The sequence below is a fragment of the Sinocyclocheilus grahami genome, unplaced genomic scaffold (genome assembly GCF_001515645.1).
Source record: "Sinocyclocheilus grahami isolate Dianchi unplaced genomic scaffold, SAMN03320097.WGS_v1.1 scaffold218.1, whole genome shotgun sequence".
NCBI lineage: Eukaryota > Metazoa > Chordata > Actinopteri > Cypriniformes > Cyprinidae > Sinocyclocheilus > Sinocyclocheilus grahami.
In genome coordinates this window covers 1138169-1163099 of record NW_015505397.1, presented here as the reverse complement: position 1 = coordinate 1163099, position 24931 = coordinate 1138169, and the positions used below count along the sequence as shown (strand labels likewise).

At 37.7% G+C, this 24931-nt stretch overlaps 3 protein-coding genes across 3 annotated transcripts in view; all 3 read left to right on the top strand.

Moving 5' to 3' along the window:
• LOC107596380 (protocadherin alpha-2-like) overlaps positions 1–21595 on the top strand; it is a 24668-nt gene extending 3073 nt beyond the window's left edge. Inside the window, exons 2-3 of the mRNA XM_016287103.1 lie at positions 21128–21520; positions 21575–21595. Coding sequence (XP_016142589.1) covers positions 21128–21520; positions 21575–21595 — 414 coding nt within the window. The remainder of the gene's footprint in view (positions 1–21127; positions 21521–21574) is intronic.
• LOC107596354 (protocadherin gamma-C3-like) lies at positions 9998–11275 on the top strand. Its single transcript, XM_016287078.1, has one exon. The coding sequence runs from the start codon at positions 10083–10085 to the stop codon at positions 10914–10916; it is 834 nt and encodes a 277-aa protein (XP_016142564.1). The 5' UTR covers positions 9998–10082; the 3' UTR covers positions 10917–11275.
• A 196-nt stretch (positions 21596–21791) lies between the features above and the next one.
• LOC107596352 (protocadherin alpha-3-like) lies at positions 21792–24382 on the top strand. The gene has a single exon (XM_016287076.1). The coding sequence runs from the start codon at positions 21921–21923 to the stop codon at positions 24321–24323; it is 2403 nt and encodes an 800-aa protein (XP_016142562.1). The 5' UTR covers positions 21792–21920; the 3' UTR covers positions 24324–24382.
• Positions 24383–24931: the final 549 nt, after the last annotated feature.

Sequence of the window (24931 nt, the reverse complement as noted above, 5' to 3'; positions counted from 1 at the left end):
GGGCTACTTTGTGGCCAAGATCAGGGCTGTAGATGCAGATTCTGGTTACAATGCGCTGCTGTCTTACCACATCTCTGAACCCAAAGGAAACAATCTGTTCCGAATCGGAACCAGCAGCGGGGAGATCAGGACTAAGAGGAGAATGAGTGACAATGACCTGAAAACTCACCCGCTGGTCATTTTGGTTTGTGATAACGGAGAGCCCTCACTGTCAGCGACTGTGTCTATTGATGTTGTGGTTGTTGAAAGCGCAGGTGACGACAAGACCACATTCAGACACGCGCCGATAAAAGAGGAGAGTTTCTCGGATTTAAATCTGTATTTGCTGATCGCCATTGTGTGCGTGTCCGTCATCTTTTTACTGAGTCTCATCAGTTTGATGGCTGTGAAATGCCACAGGACAGACAGGAGTTTGGGCAGGTACAGCGCCCCGATGGTCACCACACACCCTGACGGGAGCTGGTCTTACTCCAAATCTGCTCAGCAGTATGACGTGTGTTTTAACTCGGACACACTGAAGAGTGACGTGGTGGTGTTCCCTGCGTCATTTCCGCCTGCAGATGCAGAACTGATCAGTATTAATGGAGGAGACACTTTTACCAGAACACAAACACTTCCTAACAAAGAAAAGGTAAGAGATTGAATTATTTTCATTGCGATTCTTTGTTTTCGTTTTGTAAAATTAGTGGGATTAGTGTTTCCTCTCATTGACTTGTTTTTATTGACAGTTACATTAGCAAATTCTGAGACTTAAAATGTTAAAAGTGGCTTTATGGTTAATAGTGTTTTGCTGAAGTAAACAGACTTAATATATTACTATCGCATATCATTGCGATTCTTTGTTTTCGTTTTGTAAAATTAGTGGGATTAGTGTTTCCTCTCATTGACTTGTTTTTATTGACAGTTACATTAGCAAATTCTGAGACTTAAAATGTTAAAAGTGGCTTTATGGTTAATAGTGTTTTGCTGAAGTAAACAGACTTAATATATTACTATCGCATAGTAAAACCAAATTGTATTTTCTTTTGCGAAGCTGTCCGTGGTTCTGAACTAGTCGGTGTCTTTTTGATGAACATCGCTGCAACTACTTCTATTTTTCCTGTTATTAATACGAATTTATTCATTTGTTTGAAAATAGTGCATTGTAACCAGAATTTTCAAACTTGCTTAAATGTGAAATGATAGCGATGCTGCACAAATGAATAATTGTAATACGCATACATTTTAATTTATGATAATGCTAATATATTCGTTTAATTATTTAGTTATATAAAGGCATACTTTTAGTAATATAAGAGAATTTGATGTTATAGAAGATTATGTTGCTCATAGTGAAATCTAGTTAAGTCGTTTAAAAATATCTCTTAATATGAAAGATGAATACAGAACATGCAAATGCAAAATAGATTTTTTAATGCCTAAAATGCCCCCATATCCTCTAATATGTTGGACACACCAAAAAAAAAAACTATACATTTTCTTTTAGTATTAGTAAAAATAAAATAAAAAAAAGACATATCTGCAATTTGATATGATGGTATGTTTGTGGTATTAGGGTTTTTGGTGGATATGAATTCATTAATCCGCGTGGTGTCACTATAGCCCGTTGAATTTCGAGCTGTCTCCAGTGTCTGGAAGCCCCTCCTGGTTTTAGCTGGGAGGAGACTTCACACGGCTTTGTTTCAGAGACTGGACGTTTAAGAGAGTGTCCGAAGGCCTCCTGTTTTCTCTTCGCTAAAATGGAATATTGTCTAATGTTTCTTTATTCGCATTGATGGACTTGGAATACCGTCTTTTATTTCGTGGATCACTGCACGGGATTCACTGGATGTAATAATGTTCTCGCCGTACAGAAGGAAATCTATTGTGGCCTGTATTGTGCTCGTTGTTTTAGAGTGTTGTTGGGACGCGGTATCAGGGCAGCTCTCTTATTCTGTATCAGAGGAGGTGAATCCGGGAACATCAGTGGGAAATATCGCTAAGGATCTAAACCTTAATGTTCAGGAACTGGAATCGCGCATGTTTCAGATTGTCACGGGATCCAAGAAAAAATATTTCGAGGTAAATCTAAAAACTGGGTTTCTGTATGTGAGCGAAAGAATAGACAGAGAGGAGCTTTGTGCCAAAGCACCAAAATGTACACTCAATGTAGAAGCGGTTATCAACAATCCACTGAAGCTGTATCAAATAGAAATTAATATTGTGGATGTAAATGACAATGCCCCAACTTTTAGTGAAAAAACTCAGTATTTAGACATCGCAGAGAACACTTCACCAGGAGTAAAATTCCCTCTTTCTTATGCGTCTGATGCGGATGTAGGAAAAAATACTGTGAACACATATAAACTAAGCCAAAATGAATATTTTTCTTTAGCTGTGCACAAAGGAGGAGAGCAGAGTGTCTCTGCCGAGCTAGTTCTACAAAAAGCGTTAGACCGAGAGAAACAGGCTGTGATCCAGCTCACACTGACCGCTGCAGATGGAGGCTATCCACCGAGATCAGGCACATCTCAAATACTTATTAGAGTTTTAGATAATAATGATAATGCTCCTGAGTTCAGTCGCCCTTTATATAAAGCTAGTCTTGTTGAAAACTTGCCAATTGGTACCACTCTGATCATTTTAAACGCAACAGACAAAGATGAGGACATCAATAGTGAGATCGTTTACTCGCTTAGAAAGACAGATCAAGATCACATTTTAGACTTTTATTTTTTTTGCTGAAGTAAACAGACTTACAGGAATGGCTTAATATTATTATTTTTGCATAATACCACATTTTCGCTCTTTTGTGGAGCTGTCCGTGGTTCTGAATTGATCCTGGTCTTTTTGAAGAACATCGCCGCAACTACTTGTTTCTCCTGTTACTATTATGTATGTATTTGTTTATTTATACGTTTGTTTGTTTCAAAATAGGCTGCTTTGTATTTTCAAACTTTCTAAATGTGAAGTGATGATAGCTATGCTGTACGAATTTTGTAATTGTAATATGCATAATTTTAAATTAATTTACGATGATTTTAATATATTTATTAGTCTCATAATTTAGTTATATAAAGTAAATCTTGCTGTAATGTAAGCGAATTTGATACTATAGAACTGCATGTTGCTCACAGTGAAATCTAATTAAGTCTTTTAAAAATATCGGAGTAACTTTCTATGAAGCCCGTATTAAGAATACATTATAAGGATATTCTTAAGTGATTATAATGAATGCATAATGCATTATAAAAAACCTTCTAACATGTTGTATCATCTCATACATAATCATAACAACAATTATAATACATTGTAATACTTAAGCATCTGTGGTTATAACTTTTAAGAGTATGATTATTTAGAACGCACAATTAATACCACATTAAATCCACTTAATTTATAATGGATTATCTCATATCGTGACATTGTTTATTTAAGATCTACACAGTATCTTACTACATCTTGTGATAGGTTAGGAGTATTTAAATGCTTTAGAATGTTTCCTGTGAGGTTAATGTTAATTTTGCTGTGAGCTAGAATCAGACCCGGTTCTTGACAGATATAGAAAGGTGGGCTGGCAGAAATCCTGGGTGGGCATTTTTTGGGGGTTGATATTGCAAGGGGAAAATGTCTAGATATTTATACTGTAGATATTGCTATATTAACTATAGTATATGTACACTGAAAAAAAGCTTTCATGGGCAGCCTAGAACTAGAATATCATGCATTTTCAAAACAAAATAAACTTTTTTTCATTGTTGAATAGTAAAAAAAAAAAAGAAGACTAGACCACTATGGTAATGGTAAAGGAACTAAATAAATAAATGATTTAAATGGATTTAGTGGGGAAAAAAAGTCAAAGAACAAGAACAAGATTTTTTGTAAAATAATCAATCTGAACTGCAAATAATATTTTTATTTTAAAATATGCACCCATTCAATTTTAGTTGTATTCCTAATATGGTGAAAACGCAAAACAGAAAAAATGCTATTGTCACAATAATTATGAATTACATGAATCACGTAAATGACAGCCCTACTCTCAATTCAAAACGGCGAAATAAAAAAAATAAAATACAAAAAAGTCGAATAGTTTGCATTACTGGATATTACAGTCGAATCAACTATTGCTATAGTAACGAACGCAACTTTCATCGCACAAGCCATAATTGCAGTGTTATTTACTTTCAGTTTTCATTCTTACATTCAGCATTGACAGCAAGTTAAAGGAGGTAAGCTTTCAACTGAACTGCAGCCTACATGCATTTTAAACGCTTATCTTGCCCGTCCATGCAATGAATGCACGTTAAATGAGCAGGGTTTTTTAGAACATTAAAACTGCTCAGGTAATTTCAGTGGTAGGCTATGATACATACTCATGTATTAAAATCCTCGTTAACTCACAAACTCCACGTGATAGTGCACAAATATTTCTGCCCGTTTTCACTCGTTGTCAGCCTCTGCTTTTCTGCAACAGACTGAAGTGAATTTAGCGCGCGTTTCTTTCAGCTAATAAAATAAAAATGCTTGGTGTTATTTTATGATTGTTGGGGCAGTATCCAGCTAACGTTATATCTTAAACTTCTCAAAATACAGTCCGCTTCGGATTGGTTTTAATCACTGCACAAAAAATTAACGCAATCTTTATCTAATTCTGATTGGGTGGAGCCGGCCCCAGCTAGTTTAATATCAGTTGTAATACTTTCAAATGAAAAAAAAAAACAAGATTTTTTTTGATGGTCCCCTTAGTCTATTGACTATAAGCAATTTTGCAACTACATGCCAGCTAACTCTCATTTAGAGTATTAGTGGACTTAGGTTAAGGTTAGGGTTGGTAGAAACATCAAAATAAAGTGTTAGCAGATATTTAGCAGACATACTACTCCATTGACTGCTAGTTGACATGCAGTTGTCTAAAGGGTACCATCAAAATAACCATACTGATATTACAATAAAAAATAGTTCAAAGCAAATTTGTACACATTCATCTGATCTGATATTTGATTTTATCGCTGTTTGAGAAAAATATTATTATTATTATTATTATTATTATTTATAAGTGGTCTTTGTCTGCTTTAAATACTTTACTTAAAGCAGACAACGACCACTTACACATAATAAGACCACATTATAAAGCCTTTTGGATGTTTTCATGAATACTTTCTACTTGTCATTTTACAGTAAAAACACTAATAAGATGTACTAAGTTATTGTGCAGATCTTAAACAAAGGTAAGATATGAAACTTATAATACATTATAACTATGGGAAATATAATTCATTGTAACTTAAGTGGATGTTCATTGTGTTATAAATCATCATACTCTTAACAGCTATAACCACAAATAAGTAAGCATTATAATACAGTAAAACTGTTCTTATGATTATTTATGAGATGATACAACATATTATAATGTTTTTTTTAAATAATGCATTATTCATTCATTAAAATGCCTTAAGAATAGCCTTATAATGTATTATAAATACGGGCTTCATAGAAAGTGTTACCAACATATCTCTTAATACGAAAGATGAATACAGAATATGCAAATACAAACTAGTTTGTGTTTTGATGACGAAAGTGCCCCCATGTCCTCTCATATATTGGACACACCAAACAATCTAAATATTTTCTTATAGTATTAGTTTAAAAAATGACAAATAACCGCAATTTGATATGATGACATGTTTGTGGTATTAGGGTTTTTGGTGGATATGAATTCATTAATCCGCGTGGTGTCACTATAGCCCGTTGAATTTCGAGCTGTCTCCAGTGTCTGGAAGCCCCTCCTGGTTTTAGCTGGGAGGAGACTTCACACGGCTTTGTTTCAGAGACTGGACGTTTAAGAGAGTGTCCGAAGGCCTCCTGTTTTCTCTTCGCTAAAATGGAATATTGTCTAATGTTTCTTTATTCGCATTGATGGACTTGGAATACCGTCTTTTATTTCGTGGATCACTGCACGGGATTCACTGGATGTAATAATGTTCTCGCCGTACAGAAGGAAATCTATTGTGGCCTGTATTGTGCTCGTTGTTTTAGAGTGTTGTTGGGACGCGGTATCAGGGCAGCTCTCTTATTCTGTATCAGAGGAGGTGAATCCGGGAACATCAGTGGGAAATATCGCTAAGGATCTAAACCTTAATGTTCAGGAACTGGAATCGCGCATGTTTCAGATTGTCACGGGATCCAAGAAAAAATATTTCGAGGTAAATCTAAAAACTGGGTTTCTGTATGTGAGCGAAAGAATAGACAGAGAGGAGCTTTGTGCCAAAGCACCAAAATGTACACTCAATGTAGAAGCGGTTATCAACAATCCACTGAAGCTTTATCAAATAGAAATTAATATTGTGGATGTAAATGACAATTCTCCGTCTTTCAGCGAGAAATCACAAACGCTAGAAATTGCTGAGACCACCACTCTGCCCGGTGTTAGATTTCCTCTCCATCATGCTACAGACGCAGATGTTGGGAAACATTCAATAAATACTTACAAGCTTAGTACGAACGAGTATTTTTCTTTAGCTGTCCACAAAGGAGGGGAACAGAGTGTGTCTGCTGAATTAGTGCTGCAGAAAGCTTTAGATCGAGAGAAACAGCCTGTGATCCAGCTCACAGTGACCGCTGTAGACGGAGGAACCCCTTCTAAAACAGGCACATCTCTTATCATTATCAAAGTTTTAGATATTAATGATAATGCTCCTGCTTTCAGTAAGCCCTTGTATAAAGCAACCGTTTTTGAAAATGTGGCTATTGGAACGACAATTGTGGCGTTAAATGCGACAGACTTTGATGAAGGTACTAATAGTGATATTGTTTATTCTATAATTAAAAGAGATCAGAATAAAATCCTGCAGGGTGGTGTTCCCTGCGCCATTTCCGCCTGCAGATGCAGAACTGATCAGTATTAATGGAGGAGACACTTTTACCAGAACACAAACATTTCCTAACAAAGAGAAGGTAAGGCTCGTTCCTTGAAGCGCAGATATTTGTGTGAAGTTTTTTATATAGAATTTAGCATTTGCTCACGTTTTAGGTTATAGGCTTAATAAACTGAAAGCTCGTTTCTAGAACTGGTTTTATTATTATTTCTAATGTCAACAATATATTATTTTTTAAACACGTGTGCAGATTTTCGCCATTTAAAAAAAAAACCCGATCAGCTGAATCTGCTTTTTATTTCGTGATGTTAAAGTTATTTCAAGAGCTCTCTAATGTATTTTGTTTTTGTTTTTGTAATACTAATAATAATGATTATTATTATTATTATTATTATTATTGCATCTTATGCTAAAATTACGCTTTTCAATAACAGCATGTATTGTATTTGTATGTTTCTATTTGGCTATTATTCAGATTTGATCATTTTTATAGGCCTAACATATTTTCACAGTATCTTAGATTATCTGATGGCAATCAGTAGCATCTTATTTTCATGAATATCTGGTGAATTGTTTTCTACGTTATCTTTTTAAAATACGTGTAATTTTGAGATCAGAAAATGTTGGGCATTTTCAAGTATTGAACATGATTGTCCACACGGTGTCAGTGGCAACCCATGTAAGTTTTCTTGTGTCTTTGGAAAGCTCCTCCTTTCATTGGGTAGGGATCCTCGCCTCGTCAGAGGTCTTTGTTCGAGAGGACAGGGCCGCCTTGGAGTCGCTATGTCGGTGTCTTTGCGAAAGCAGTAAGGCTGTAATGGAATATTTGAATGATACATTTTTTGTTTAATCTACAGTTTTACTAATCAGAGGAAATATGGACCTAACAGATGACTGTTGGAGCTTTAAGTGGATTTTTATTGTGTTTTACTTTAATAACTGGAATAACGCAAACGGGCAGATTGTGTATTCTGTGTCGGAGGAGGTGAACACCGGCACCACGGTAGGAAATTTAGCAAATGATCTAAACTTGAATGTACAAGACCTTGAGAGGAGAGGGTTTCAGGTCGTCACAGGACCTAACCAAAGATATTTTGATCTACATGCAAAAAATGGTATTCTCTTCGTTAGAGAAAGAATAGACCGAGAGGAGCTGTGCGGTCGGAGCTCTAAATGCGCGTTAGAGTTGGAGGCTATTGTTAGTGCGCCGATGAACATATACAGATTTGAGGTAAATATTTTAGACGTTAATGACAATGCACCGACATTTCGCACCTCAAAATTGTATCTTAATATTTCTGAACAGACATTTCCAGGGCAGAGATTTACATTACCAAGTGCTTTCGATCTCGATGTTGGAGTTAATTCGATAAAAAGCTATAAGCTGAGTCCGAATGAGCACTTTTCTTTGGATGTGCAAAACGGAGGAGATCAGAGTGTATCTGCAGAATTAGTGCTGCAGAAAGCTTTAGATCGAGAGAAACAGCCGGTGATCCAGCTCACACTGACCGCTGTCGACGGAGGAAAGCCTCCAAAATCTGGTACGACGCAGATCATAGTTAATGTAGTAGATGTGAATGATAATATTCCTGTGTTCGACAAGCCACTTTATAAAGCGCGGATACCAGAAAACTCACCGCCCGGTGCTTCTGTGATCACAGTGAACGCAAAAGATGCAGACGAGGGGCTAAATGGTGAAGTAATCTACTCCTTTATAAATCATGATAATGATAACACTGTAAATGCTTTCTCTATCAATCCAATTACTGGTGAGATAACCATAAAGGACCCCATAGATTATGAAGAAACTGCTGCAATTGAAATTCGTGTTCAGGCCGAGGATAAAGGCCCAAATCCACGAGCATCACATTGTAAGGTCTTAGTCGAAGTAATTGACCTAAATGATAACGTACCAGAAATAAGCGTAATGTCTTTGGTTAATGAAGTGAGAGAGGATTCGTCTCCAGGTACAATGGTGGGATTAATCACAGTAAAAGATGGCGACGCTGGTAAAAATGGTGTTGTGCAGCTCAAAATAAAGGACGCTCTGCAATTTAGATTAGACAATACATACAGAAACAGATATTCGTTAATGGTTAACGGTCCGCACACTTTTACCAGAACACAAACACTTCCTAATAAAGAAAAGGTAAGCGAGCAAACACATTATTCTGTTTGCTGTGGTTTAGAACTGCTGTTTTCATTTCTTGCAATATTCTTGCTGTATATGAATATATATATATAGGATCTGTATATATATATATATATATATATGTGTGTGTGTGTGTGTGTGTCAAACTGAGGGGAAAATAATTATTAACCATTACATTTTTTTCTCCTTTAAATATTTTATTTCTTTTGCTCATAGGTTTAAAAAACATTTTTCGTCTTTTCCACTAACGCATCCTCTCCGTGTTGCTGAAAACGCTAATGTAAAAAGTACTTTAAACCTATTGTTTGCAACTAGTAGGCTTATTGGCTCTTTGATTCTCATTTACATTCACTATATCATCCACATCTTTTAATTTTAATTTGTCTTCTGTCCCGTCTCGTCCTCCTAAATAATTTGTGCTGTCCATGGTGCTGATAGCGTTGACCATAAATAACATTATAATCATGCATTTTACACCGCTGGCTTGATTTATTGGACAGTTTCAATTGTTGCTTTTATTTAGTAATTTCGATTTGTGTGTTTTTAATTGCAGTATGTCAAGTACATGAGCGGTTGTGTTTATGGAGTTTTTAAATCTCAGGTCACGCTGATTCAACCATAAATACATATTAGCTTAGTAATGAAATATAAATTATTAATTTTAAATTATTTTATTTTTAATTAATTAATTAATAAGATCATGTGATTTCATTAGTGTTTGTCCAGAGACATTTTCACTCATGTTCAGCAAAATGGAGACAGACTTTGTCCATTTCACTTCAAACATATTTAGCCTCTCAATATATAATTGTCTGTTCCATACTATGTACATCCACGAGGTGTCATCAGCGACCTGAGTTAAAATTATCTGTTCTCTCTCTCTCTCGCTCTCTCTCTGCGAGACTCCTCCCCGTTTTGGGGGCAGGGCGTTTGAGCTGCAGAGGGCTTTGTTCGTGAGAAGGCACAATATAGATTTTCTGAATCGTAGTGCAGAACGTGGTTTATTTTACTACAACAGTCTGCGGATGTTTTTAATGTGTTTAGTTTTCCTGTGGATGTGATGCTGACGGATCATGGCGAATTCACTAAAGGAACGAAATATATTGTGGATATATATGACTGTATTTTATTTTCTTCCGAGGATATCTTCCGGGCAGATTGTGTATTCTGTTTTGGAGGAGGCCAGTCCGGGGACTACAGTAGGCAATATAGTAAAAGATTTAAACCTTAATTTGCAAGAACTGGAAAACCGTGGATTTCAGATCGCTTCTGGACCCAACAAGAGGTATTTCGATGTAAATATGAAAACGGGAATACTTCAAATTAAAGATAAAGTAGACAGAGAGGAGCTATGTGGACGTATCTTAAAATGTGCCTTAGAATTGGAGGCCATTGTTAATTCGCCATTGAACATGTACCGATTTGAAGTACATGTATTGGATATAAACGACAATTCTCCAACATTTCACTCTTCATCGTTACAATTAAATGTATCTGAAGCGGCATTTATAGGGGAAAGGTATGCATTACCAAACGCTTTAGACGCGGATGTGGGCAGTAATTCGGTAAAGAGCTACAAACTCAGTGCAAATGAACACTTTTCTCTCGATGTTCAGAGCGGAGGGGAACAGAGTGTGTCCGCAGAGTTAGTGCTGCAGAAAGCTTTAGATCGAGAGAAACAACCGGCGATTCAGCTCACACTGACCGCTGTAGACGGAGGAAAACCTCCAAGATCAGGAGCAATAAGTATAACTGTTAATATCATAGATGCAAACGACAATATCCCTGTGTTTACAAAGTCACTTTACAAAACACGAATTCCAGAAAATGCTCCCATTGGAACTTCCGTTATCACAGTACACGCGAGTGATGCGGACGATGGACAAAACGGAGAGATTGTATATTAATTCATTAAACATGTTAATGATAGAAATATCGAGTCATTCGCAATCAATCAAGTTTCTGGTGAAATAACAGTTCATGGTAAATTAGACCACGAATCAATTAATGCTATTGAAATACGTGTGCAAGCGAGAGATAGAGGTCCGCTTCCAAGAGCAGCTCATTGTAAAGTATTGGTCGAAATAATGGACATTAACGACAATATTCCGGAAATATCTGTAACGTCTTTTGTTAATGTTGTGAAGGAGGATTCACAAAAAGGGACAATGGTCGGTCTGATTACAGTAAAAGATGACGATTCTGGCGAAAATGGATCTGTAAAATTGAAAATAGTCGATTCCCTTCCGTTTGTATTACAGAACACTTATAAGAATAAATATTCTATGTTGTGTGCGTGTCCGTCATCTTTTTACTGAGTCTCATCAGTTTGATGGCTGTGAAATGCCACAGGACAGACAGGAGTTTGGGCAGGTACAGCGCCCCGATGGTCACCACACACCCTGACGGGAGCTGGTCTTACTCCAAATCTGCTCAGCAGTATGACGTGTGTTTTAACTCGGACACACTGAAGAGTGACGTGGTGGTGTTCCCTGCGTCATTTCCGCCTGCAGATGCAGAACTGATCAGTATTAATGGAGGAGACACTTTTACCAGAACACAAACATTTCCTAACAAAGAAAAGGTAAGAATGTAAATATGTAGCTACATACGAGGATTTAAAAAAACAATTTATTTATTCATTTATTTTTATTTTTTGTTTGCTGCTGCTTTTTGCTGTCCATGGTACTGAAACTCTCTATTGTTATTGACCATACGCGGCTTTGAATTTTTCTCTATACCATCTAGGTGTTTCAGCTGATTTCAGTCTTCTTTTCCATCTTCAACTTCCTGTTCTTCTTTCTAATGTTGTTTTTGCCTTGGTGGATTTTTAAAGAGTAGAAAAAAATTATACATTTCAAAAATAATAAATACATACAACAATACAAACGTTCTCAGAGTTTAATACTTAAGAGATTTTTAAAACTTGTTTTCTGCTAAAAACACAAAAGTTTTAGTACATCTGTCAACAACACTGTGAAACATCATGTTTTCTTTTTTAACTGATTGTTTTTATTATTATTATTATTATTATTATTATTATTATTATTATTATTATTTGCCTTTTCTGGAAAAGCCTGTCTTAATCATACAACAGTTTTACCGTGCACATTCAGCGGTTTATATACATGCTATGAGTTGTCAAATATTTCTGCTCTTCCACTAGAGGTCACCATCAGTCCATGGTTAATGTCTTTGCTTTTGTGTTCGCGTGTCTCCGCCTTGTTTTTCGCAGCGGGTGTAGCGTCAAATGGCTTTGTTCGAACGATGCTACAGCTCTCAGCCTCCTCTCTGCTTTAGTGAATAAAAGACGAAACTAGAACGAATGCTGATATCTTGATGAATATTGTCTTTGTTTTCAAACGGAATATGGCAATAGCTTTGGTCCATGATTGTCTTCCAACGATTCTTTTATATATGTTGTTTTTCTTTGGGAGTATCGCCGACGGGCAGGTTGTATATTCAGTGTCGGAAGAAGCAAACCCGGGAACAACAGTCGGCAACCTTGCAAAGGATTTAAAACTGAATTTACAGGATTTACATAATCGAGGATTTCAACTAGTATCTGGAACAAATAAGAGGTATTTCGATTTAAATACAAAAACTGGAATTCTTCATATTAAAGACGGAATCGATAGAGACGAACTGTGCGGACGGAGCTTAACATGCTGTCTCCCATTGGAAGCTATTGTTAATGTGCCATTAAACGTTTACCGTTTTGAAGTTAACATTATAGATATAAATGATAACACACCTACATTTCGCTCTTCTGTGAAATATTTTAATATATCAGAGTCGGCATTTCCAGGTGAAAGATTTCCATTGCCGAATGCGTTTGACGCTGATGTGGGCAGTAATTCAGTAAAGAGCTACAAACTGAGCGCGAATGAACACTTTTCTCTGGATGTTCAGAGCGGAGGAGAGCAGAGTGTGTCTGCTGAATTGGTGCTGCAGAAAGCTTTAGATCGCGAAAAACAACCAGTGATCCAGCTCACAGTGACCGCTGTAGACGGAGGAAAACCTCCAAGGTCAGGGACAATAAATCTAATTGTTAATATTGAGGATGTGAATGATAACATTCCAGTGTTCAGTAAACCTCTATTGAAAGTTCGAGTAGTAGAAAACGCACCGCTTGGCACCTCCGTAATCCAAGTTCACGCCAGTGATCCAGATGAGGGACTAAACGGTGAAATCGCATATTCATTAGTGAGCCAAGATAGCGATAATAATGTAGATGTATTCTCGATAGATTCTGAAACCGGTCTTATAACTGTGAAAGATACTGTAGACTATGAAAAAGGCGCTGCTGTTGAAATTAGAGTACAAGCTAAAGACAAAGGCCTTAAACCACGAGCCGCATACTGCAAAGTGTTGGTGGAGATAATGGACATAAATGACAATAGACCAGCAATTGCTGTTACCTCCTTAGTAAATACTGTTAACGAAGACGCAGCTAATGGTACAGTGGTTAGTATGATAACTGTACTGGATAATGATGCGGGAAAGAATGGGGAAATTCAGCTTAAGGTTCGCGATTCGTTGCCATTCAAAGTTCAGAACTCGTACAAGAACTATTATACCCACTGAAGAGTGACGTGGTGGTGTTCCCTGCGCCATTTCCGCCTGCAGATGCAGAACTGATCAGTATTAATGGAGGAGACACTTTTACCAGAACGCAAACACTTCCTAATAACGAAAAGGTAAGATATTTTTTTTTATTAAAATTGAGGAAAACACATTATTCTCTTCACTGTGGTTTAGAACTGATGTTTCTTTTCTTGAATTATTCGTGCTGAATATCATTTTTTTCCATATTAAGAATGCGGGGAGGAAATTATGAACCATTACCTTTTTTTTCTTCCTAAATATTTTATTTCTGTTGCGCACATGTTTAGAATGTAGTTCTATCGTGATCGTCTTTTGCTCTAAGGCCCTCTGTCCGTGGTGCTGAAAACGCAAATATGAAATCCACTGTTCTTTCATCTTATATTGCCATGTATATGTTGTGGCGAATTTAGTCTTTGTTTAGTTTTCGAGCTATATATCGAACTGCCGTCCTCTCTGTTGTCTTGACTGTTTATTGTTTTGCTTGTGGTTGCAAAGTATTGTAATTATTAATTTAGAGTGCACATATAGATTTTTCGCACAGTGGACATTGCATTTACATGGTGCTTATTCTTAATATGTATTTGGAGCTGTTTGTGGTACTGAACACCTGGCGCCAAAACATCAAGATATCAGATTTTGTCACATCCGATCACAAGGCCTCATTTTTTCTTGTGGTCAGAATCACAACATTTATAGGATGCAATACAGAACAAACAAATAAACAAATGAGAACGATAGAGAAATACATTTTTGGCACGTTTGGTATAGCATTTTTAATGTAATGAAACTTCATTTTCCCTAGTTTTAATTTTATTTAAATGCAGTGTGAATTGACAAAACTTACAGACATAAAACAGTATATATACAATTAAGTTTTTGGTGAGTTTTAATTATCCACTAATAACATTGTTCAATAATATAAGTAAATAGTTTTAAATTATTCTATTGTGATTTGAAAGATATTGGGTCCCTTCTTACTGAATTATCTTCACCCCAATTTGTCCGCGCGGTGTCGTTAGAGACTGGGATTTCATCTTACCTCAGCTATGCAAAGCTCCTCCTCAGTTAGGGAGGGTTCAGTTTATCACGTGGGGCTTTTGTTCGTGAAAGGCCACAGTACTGTCTCTGTTTTTGCATGAGCTGTGAGGAATTACGGCGTTGTTTGGTTATTACCGAATGGATGAGACTGATTTATTGAAGGAATTATGAAAATGCCGAAACGCGGATTTAAATGGTGGATGTATTTTATTGCAACGTTTTCAATTTGGAATATTACCGATGGGCAGATTGTGTATTCGGTATCGGAGGAGGCGGATCCGGGAACCACAATGGGAAATATAGCGAGAGATTTGAACCTAAATCTTCAAGATTTAGAGCATCGTGAATTTCAAATCGTTTCAGGCCCAAATAAGAGGTATTTCAGTGTTAATTTAAAAAGTGGTGTTGTTCTCGTCAAAGAGAGAATAGACAGGGAACAGTTATGCGGAAGGAGCAATAAATGCTCTCTGGAATTAGAAGCTATTGTTAATTCCCCCTTAAACATGTATCGACTGGAGGTGAATGTTTTAGACATAAACGATAACTTTCCCACTTTTAAGTCACCAAAGACGGAACTAAATATTGTAGAATCAGCCTTCCCGGGGGAGAGATTTACTTTACCAAGTGCGTTTGACGCTGATGTGGGCAGTAATTCGGTAAAGAGCTACAAGCTGAGTCCGAATGAGCATTTTTCTCTGGATGTTCAGAGCGGAGGAGAGCAGAGTGTGTCTGCTGAATTAGTGCTGCAGAAAGCTTTAGACCGAGAGAAACAGCCTGTTATCCAGCTCACACTGACCGCTGTAGACGGAGGAAAACCTCCCAAATCAGGAACATCGCAAATTATTATTAATGTTGAGGATGTTAATGATAATATTCCTGTATTTAGTAAATCTCTTTACAAAACACGAATAACGGAAAATGCGCCCCAAGGCACCTCTGTTGTCACGGTCCATGCTAGTGATGCTGACGAGGGTTTAAATGGAGAAATAATGTATTCATTTATAAGCCATGATGAGGATAGTGTGGTAAACGCTTTTACCATTGATTCTGTCAGTGGTGTAATCTCAGTTAAAGGGAATATTGATTACGAAACTAGCAATGCTGTAGAAATTCGTGTCCAAGCAAAAGATAAAGGCCAGAAACCAAGGGCTGCTCATTGTAAAGTTTTAGTTGAAATTGTTGATGTTAATGATAATGTACCTGAAATTTCCGTGACATCTCTTGCTGAAACAGTGAGAGAAGACGCTGCTGCTGGTACAATGGTGGGATTGATCGCCGTTAAAGATGAAGACGCAGGAAAAAATGGAGCAGTGGTTCTTAAGTTATGCGATTCTGCATATTTTCGTATACAGAATACTTACAAAAATAAATATTCTCTGGTTGTAGATGAAAAAGGTAACAGTTATTTGTCCCGTCGTATTACACATGTAATGCGTTTTTTTCTTGGAAATGAAGATTTTATATTATTATGCACTACAGACAATCAATCAATCAATCTACATTTTTCGTACAAGGTGATACATTTAGCTGAATGCAAACTGTTTAATCTAAGAGGTTTGCAGAGCAAGCTTCTTTTTAAACACGTTTCAACTTTTTAAAAGCCCCCTTTGTGTGTCTCTTTGTGCTGTTTAAGTAAATCTTTCAGATATTTTTAATATTTTTGTTAATTTGCAGTTCAATTGAAATAGTTAGACACTTGAAAAATATATATCAAGTCGTTTTATTCTGGTTAGTCAGTTAGTCAGTTATTTAGTTGGTTGGTTCAAAAATAATGTTTTGCTTTCTATGTTCAATGTGATACACTGTTTTTCCGCGCGATGTCAGTATCTGCCTGTTGTTTGAGCGTTCCTGATAAGATGAGGCTCCTCCTATTGTTCTTGTTGTATCTTCCTGGATAAGGGCTTTGCTAGTCGTACGCCATTGTCCTCGGAAACAGACCACTCGTTGATTTAGCAGAAAACGTCTTACAGACATGCGGGAGAATGTCGGTGATTTAGCATACACAGCAATGGTTTGGTAAAATGGCTTTAACAGAGGGGCATATTTTGAACGTGTGGATATTTTTTAGTATCTTTCTTCGATTTGGGATTTTTGCAGATGGACAGATTGTGTATTCCATAACGGAGGAGGCAAATCCAGGCACGACAGTTGGAAATTTAGCTAAGGATTTTAACTTGAATTTACAGGACATTGAAAGACGTGGATTTCAAATCGTGTCGGAGACCAACCGAAGGTATTTCGATTTGAATTTAAAGACTGGTGTTCTTCACGTTAAGGAGAGAATAGACCGAGAGGATCTATGTGAACAGAATGCGAAGTGTTCTTTACCTCTAGAAGCAATTGTTAACTCTCCTTTGAATATATATAGATTTGAGGTAAACGTACTAGATATTAATGATAATCCACCATTATTTCGTACCTCAAAGACAACACTAAATATTTCAGAATTAGCTTTTCCAGGGGAGCAGTTCGCTCTGCCGAGCGCGTTTGACGCGGACGTGGGCAGTAATTCGGTAAAGAGCTACAAGCTGAGCGCGAATGAACACTTTTCTCTGGATGTTCAGAGCGGAGGAGAGCAGAGTGTGTCTGCTGAATTGGTGCTGCAGAAAGCTTTAGATCGAGAGAAACAGCCATTAATTCAGCTCAAACTCATCGCTGTAGATGGAGGAAAACCTCCAAGATCAGGAACAATGCAAATAATCGTAAATGTTGAAGATGTCAACGATAACATTCCTGTTTTCAGTAAATCATTGTATAAAGCTCGTCTAAATGAAAACTCGCCACCTGGTACTTCTGTTGTTACAATTCAGGCCAGCGACCCAGATGAGGGTGTAAATGGTCAGATTGTTTATGCTTTAGTTAACCACGATAATGATAAAAATGTCGAATCATTTTCAATAGATCCTGAAACTGGAGAGATTACTGTGAAAGGTAATGTAGATTACGAAAGAAAAAATGCTGTGGAGCTCCGCGTGCAGGCACAAGATAAAGGGCATAAACCTAGAGCTGCTCTTTGTAAAGTGCTACTTGAAATTGTTGACATTAACGATAATGTTCCAAAAATCTCTGTAACATCTTTGATAAATAATGTCAGAGAAGATGCTCCGATTGACGCAATGGTTGGTATGATAACAGTCATTGATAGTGATGCTGGTAAAAACGGACAGGTAACGTTAAAAATGCAGGGCTCTGCTCCTTTTAAAGTTCAGAACTCGTACAAGAATTATTATACCTTAAGTATTAATGGAGGAGACACTTTTACCAGAACACAAACATTTCCTAATAAAGAAAAGGTAAGACATTTTTATTACACGTGAGGAAAACGCTTTGGTTAGAGCTGCTGTTTCTACTTTTACATTTTCGTGCTGTATATTGCTAATTTAAGTGATTTTATGTAAGGTTTGAGGGGAAATAAGAATCCGTATTACCTTATTTCTCCCTAAAATAATCTACTCTGGTTTCATGGAGATTTAAAGTGCATTTTTATCGTCTTTTGCACTAACGCACTCTGTCCGTGGTGCTGAAAACGCAAACGTTCATATCTGTTCTTTCAGGGCGTTAGTGAGTTGATGAAAAGCTAAATTAATTTATTACATTAGAACTAAATAATACAATTATTTTTTTTAAATAACAAATTTAAGATTGAAATGTGTAATAACGTAGTCTTTATGAGAACAGAGCTGCGTTGTTTACAGAGGTGGTCTCGTGAAAATGCATATAAATAGTACGTCAAATACAAACAGAAATTCGTGCTATTGACACGCAGAAATTGACTTTGCCTTGCATATGATACACATGTGTTTGATGTGCATATAATATGCCGTTTTCGCGTGCACATGATAAGCATCAACCCCACAACCCTAATCATACCCATTGCGTATCATGTGCAAGTCAAAGTCAAATTCTGCGTATAAATAGTAGGCCAAATCGAAACATAAACGCGTGCTATTGATACGCACTTTCATGAGTTCGTTTTGTACCGTGGAAACAACCCTGTTTCTGCTGTTCCATTAGCAGAGTGAGACAGTGGATTTGCGATTTTATTCAGCCTGTCTGTTGCTTTTGTTCAGGCCAATGCGAAAATTGGGCCAAAATTGTGTTGGTAATCTTAACTGGAAGATGGAAAACAAACTAATGTGCATTCTTAAAATCTCAACACTTCAATAATAAAGTAGCCTATGTAGAATTGTTTATGGAGCAGATAAAATGCCTATAATGTATCATTGTGACTCATACTTTTCTTTAAAAAATGATGTAAAGGATGAAATATGAGGTTTATAATTTTATGAAACTTTTTTTTTAGTCAAAACTTTTTAGCATGTAGTGCATGTTGGTATATAACATGTTATGTTGTAAGTCAAAAAATCAATATTTTTTATTTATTTATTTTTTTTTTTTTTTGGTTTTCAGCATATTTTCAGTGTGAGTATGAGTACTTCTGGAACATTTCCAGCACCTTTTAACAATACACTGATAATATTGATAACTGTGATCATTTTGGTTACTACAATCATGAAATGAAATGTTATGCCATTTTATGTCTAATAACAATAGCTATGTGAAATAATTCTGATTGAAAAAAAAAACTTTTAAACGGATAAAAAATATTTTTCAAGTAAACATGGAAATATGGCATTCCATTATTAAATATTTACTTAGAATCTCAGGAGGGGTTCTTCAAGTAAATAATTTAGGCCACAGGGGTTCGGGTTACAAAAACGTTTGAAAACCACTGCCCTTAAATAAGTAATATATTTCCGATTCAGGTCTTTTAATTGTGTCTTGTACTTTTATTTTATTTTATTTTCATTTTTTAGTTAATTAATTAATTAATTTCCCAATTAAATAGCCTTGTTAAGTGTGTGCATTCAATGCCACTGTTATGATTAGATAGCCAGTCTGATGTGGACACTTACTCCATTCTAGGAATTATCTAATTTATTTTAATTGTATGCTCTTATAACCGAAAGATTAAACAGCAAAATATTTTATTTAGAAACAGTGTAGTTTGCAGTTGTCCGCACGATGTCACTAGCCTTCCATTTTTACAGGAGAATTTTCTTGACTCCACTAAGCTCCGCCTCATTTGGAAGCTTCCCGAGCGGAGAGGCTTTGTTCAGAATTCGCCATTGTGTCTAGAAGCTGCTGTAGCGTGTGGTTTCCTGTGAATATTTCCTGAGTGACTATGCTATCGGATTTTTATCACTTTGGCATATCCAGAAGGTTTAGAGACAATGGCGTCCAAAGGGCAATCAAGAATCCGCGTTGGGATTTCTGTGTACTTTCTGTGTTGGCTTTGGAATATAGCGGGCGGACAGGTGGTGTATTCGGTGTCGGAGGAAGCAAACCCAGGCACTACAGTTGGGAATTTGGTGAAGGATTTTAATCTGAATATTCAGGATCTTGAGGTACGAGGGTTTCATATCGTTCCGGGACCGAACAAGAGGTATTTCGATTTTAATACTAAAACTGGAAATCTCCATGTCAGAGAGAGAATTGATCGAGAAGAGATTTGCGAGCAGCATATTAAATGCTCTCTACCTTTAGAAGCCATGATTAGCTCCCCATTGAATATTTACCGATTTGAGATACGTGTTTTTGACATTAATGATAATGCACCAGCATTTCGGACATCAATAACAAATTTGAATGTCAGCGAATCCGCTATTCCAGGGGAGAGATTTCCATTACAGAGCGCGTTTGACGCGGATGTGAGCAGTAATTCGCTGAAGAGTTACAAGCTGAGTCCAAATGAACACTTTTCTCTGGATGTACAGGGCGGTGGAGATCAGAGTGTGTCCGCAGAGTTAGTGCTGCAGAAAGCTTTAGATCGAGAGAAACAGCCTGTTATCCAGCTCACACTGACTGCTGTTGACGGAGGAAAACCTCCCAAATCTGGTACAACAGAGATTATAGTTAAGGTTGTGGATGTTAATGATAATATTCCTGTTTTCAGTAAGTCTTTGTATAAATCCAAATTAACTGAAAATGCAGCACGTGGTACTCACGTGCTATCTGTTCAAGCAGTTGATTTGGATGAGGGTGTGAACGGTGAAATCATTTATTCAATAGTTAATCACAACAATGACAAAAATGTTGACTCATTTTCGATAAACTCAGAAACAGGTGAAATTACTGTAAAAAAAGATGTGGATTACGAGCAGAGGAATGCAATCGAACTCAGAGTACAAGCAAAAGACCGAGGTTATAACCCGAAAGCAGCACACTGTAAAGTATTGGTCGAGGTCTTGGATGTCAATGACAACATTCCGGAGATATCTGTGACGTCTTTAGTGAGCACTGTTAAAGAAGATGCTCCGATTGACACAATGGTTGGAATGATAACTGTAGCTGATAATGATGCTGGTAAAAACGGAGAGGTAACCTTAAACATGCAGGGCTCTGCTCCATTTAAAGTTCAGAACTCGTACAAGAATTATTATACCCAGCGACTGTGTCTATTGATGTTGTGGTTGTTGAAAGCGCAGGTGACGACAAGACCACATTCAGACACGCGCCGATAAAAGAGGAGAGTTTCTCGGATTTAAATCTGTATTTGCTGATCGCCATTGTGTGCGTGTCCGTCATCTTTTTACTGAGTCTCATCAGTTTGATGGCTGTGAAATGCCACAGGACAGACAGGAGTTTGGGCAGGTACAGCGCCCCGATGGTCACCACACACCCTGACGGGAGCTGGTCTTACTCCAAATCTGCTCAGCAGTATGACGTGTGTTTTAACTCGGACACACTGAAGAGTGACGTGGTGGTGTTCCCTGCGCCATTTCCGCCTGCAGATGCAGAACTGATCAGTATTAATGGAGGAGACACTTTTACCAGAACACAAACACTCCCTAATAAAGAAAAGGTAAGATATAACATATAAAGCATTTTTTAAATTGATTTCATTTTAATTTGTCAGATGCAATTGTCAAATGCGTAAAACGTAAACAAATGCTTTTATATTTCAAAAATGTATGGATATTGAGAATAAAAATATATATATTTGAACTGATACTGTCATTATAGTTGTTTCTTCTAAGCCACTTGGTGTCAGTATAGAACTGATTTGCAACTTTTGTGCGCGCCCACGTTGACTCCTCCTCAATCGCCTTTGAGCGCGCGCTCATACGCTTTGTTCTGTTTCGTCTTTATGGCTGTATGCACTGAAACAAAATGGCATATAGGGCAATATAACCAAAGTATGGAACCTGTTTTATTAATATTCTTTTTGCGGCGATTGATGAAGTTTACAAAATAGATGCGTAATGGCTCGTCTTTGCTGGACCGTTGTGTGTCTGGTTGTGCTGCGCTTGCTGTCTATAGCCTCAGCCCAGATCGCATATTCCATTTCAGAAGAGGTGAACACGGGGACGTTTGTTGGAAATATCGCAAAGGATCTTAATTTGAATGTTCAAGAACTGGAATCACGCGGATTTCATATCCCCGCAGTTTTAGGAAGAAAATATTTTGAGGTTAATTTGAAAACTGGTGTGCTGTTCGTCAGCGAAAGGATCGACAGGGAGAACTTTTGTCCTGCCGCACCGCAATGTTCAGTGAATTTAGAAGCCATTGTTAACAATCCGTTAAACCTGTTTCGCATTGCGATAAATGTTTTAGATATTAATGACAATGCTCCATCGTTTCGTGTTAGGTCTAAACAATTTAACATATCAGAGAATGCCTTTGTTGGAGACCGATTTCAGTTGCCGAGAGCATCGGATCCTGATGTTGGCGCGAACTCGGTAAAGAGCTATAAGCTGAGTCCGAACGAGCACTTCTCCCTGGATGTACAAAGCGGAGGAGAGCAGAGTGTGTCGGCTGAGTTAGTGCTGCATAAAGCTTTAGATCGAGAAAAACATCCTGTGATCCAGCTCACATTGACTGCTGTAGATGGAGGAAAACCTCCCAAATCAGGTACAATTCAGATAGTCATAAATGTGCAAGATGTGAATGACAACGCACCCGTGTTTGGCAAAGCTCTTTACAAAGTGCGTCTTGTTGAAAATGCATCAGTGGGAACATTGGTCATAAATCTGAGTGCCACTGATTTAGATGAGGGTGTAAATAGTGAAATTATGTATTATTTAGTTCACCAAGACAACGATGACAAAACAAACGGCGTTTTTAAAATTGATTCTTCTACCGGCGTGATTTCAGTGCAGGGCAGTGTGGATTTTGAGCAACACAATGCTTACGAGATTCATGCTCAGGCTAAAGACAAAGGGTCCAGTCCGCGATCCGCTCACTGTAAAATATTAGTAGAGGTGTTAGATATAAACGACAACGAGCCAGAAATATCATTAACGTCACAAGTGAACACAGTAAGGGAGGATGCTAAAAAAGAAACAACGGTTGCTTTGATAACCATATCGGACAAAGACTCGGGAAAGAATGGGAATACGCATGGGAAAGTGGTAGGTGATGTTCCTTTTAAATTGCAGTCGTCATATAAGAATTATTATTCTCTTGTAGTGGATGGGCCATTGGATAGAGAGCGTGTTGATCGATATAATGTCACAATCATGGCGTCAGATGAAGGGACTCCACCTCTTTCTGCCGCTCGTGTTTTTACAGTGTATGTATCTGATGTTAATGACAATCCGCCACGTTTCCCAAATCCTGTCATAAATATCTTTGTAAAAGAAAATGGCCCTAAAGGCCAAATCATTTACACTATTTCAGCTGTTGATCCAGATTTAGATGAAAATTCCAAAATTACTTATGGATTATTACCACTTCATAAATCTGGAAATGCATATTCTGTTGTAAGTATAAACCCTGATAGTGGGGATATACACAGTTTACAATCGTTTAACCATGAGGAGATAAAAATGTTTGAGTTTAAAGTTCAGGCCACAGACTCTGGTGTTCCTCCGCTCAGCAGTAACGTGACTGTAAATGTTTTTATCCTGGATGAGAATGACAACAGTCCCGGGATTCTCGCGCCCTATTCCGAGCTCGGTTCCGTTAACACCGAGAACATTCCCTATTCTGCTGATGCGGGCTACTTTGTGGCCAAGATCAGGGCTGTAGATGCAGATTCTGGTTACAATGCGCTGCTGTCTTACCACATCTCTGAACCCAAAGGAAACAATCTGTTCCGAATCGGAACCAGCAGCGGGGAGATCAGGACTAAGAGGAGAATGAGTGACAATGACCTGAAAACTCACCCGCTGGTCATTTTGGTTTGTGATAACGGAGAGCCCTCACTGTCAGCGACTGTGTCTATTGATGTTGTGGTTGTTGAAAGCGCAGGTGACGACAAGACCACATTCAGACACGCGCCGATAAAAGAGGAGAGTTTCTCGGATTTAAATCTGTATTTGCTGATCGCCATTGTGTGCGTGTCCGTCATCTTTTTACTGAGTCTCATCAGTTTGATGGCTGTGAAATGCCACAGGACAGACAGGAGTTTGGGCAGGTACAGCGCCCCGATGGTCACCACACACCCTGACGGGAGCTGGTCTTACTCCAAATCTGCTCAGCAGTATGACGTGTGTTTTAACTCGGACACACTGAAGAGTGACGTGGTGGTGTTCCCTGCGCCATTTCCGCCTGCAGATGCAGAACTGATCAGTATTAATGGAGGAGACACTTTTACCAGAACACAAACACTTCCTAACAAAGAAAAGGTAAGTCTTTCTAGGGACCTCTATTTGTCCAGTTAAAATATCCCTTTTTCTCTTCAGTTCCTATATGTGCTTTTATATAGTTCCAAGTCTTGTACTGAGTTCCTGACACCTCTGCAGAATCATGGGCCTTTTTAGATCGCCTGAGACTGAGAACTCTCCATGGTGCTGAAACACACTAATATTAAGTATAGTTTGAATCTGTCTGGCAACAATGTGCTGAATTGAGCAGTACTTTTTATGGTGCCTATGCTATACCAAATTTTATGTTTGGCCAAACTATACAGATCCGTTTCAAGGGTTTTTCTCATATTTGCAGCTGTATTTTATTTAAAGTTGTTTGTTTTGTTTTGTTTTCTCTTTATTGATTTTTTTTCTCCCCAGTTCTGGCCACTTGTATTATGCAGAAATGACTACGGTTGTTTCTAGGTCTGAACATAAGTCAGACGGCTGTCACGTGGAGCGGATTTGTCGTTGCCTGTGTCATGTTGGTTAAGGAGGCCATGCCCGGCTTCTGTGTTACTCTTGAATGATCTCTGGCACATAAACATAAAAAAAGGATGGTACTACTGAATTTGCCAATGCTATCTTACTGAACACATACACCCCCCCCCCCCCCCCCCGCCGCCTCCGACTCCCCCTGATCT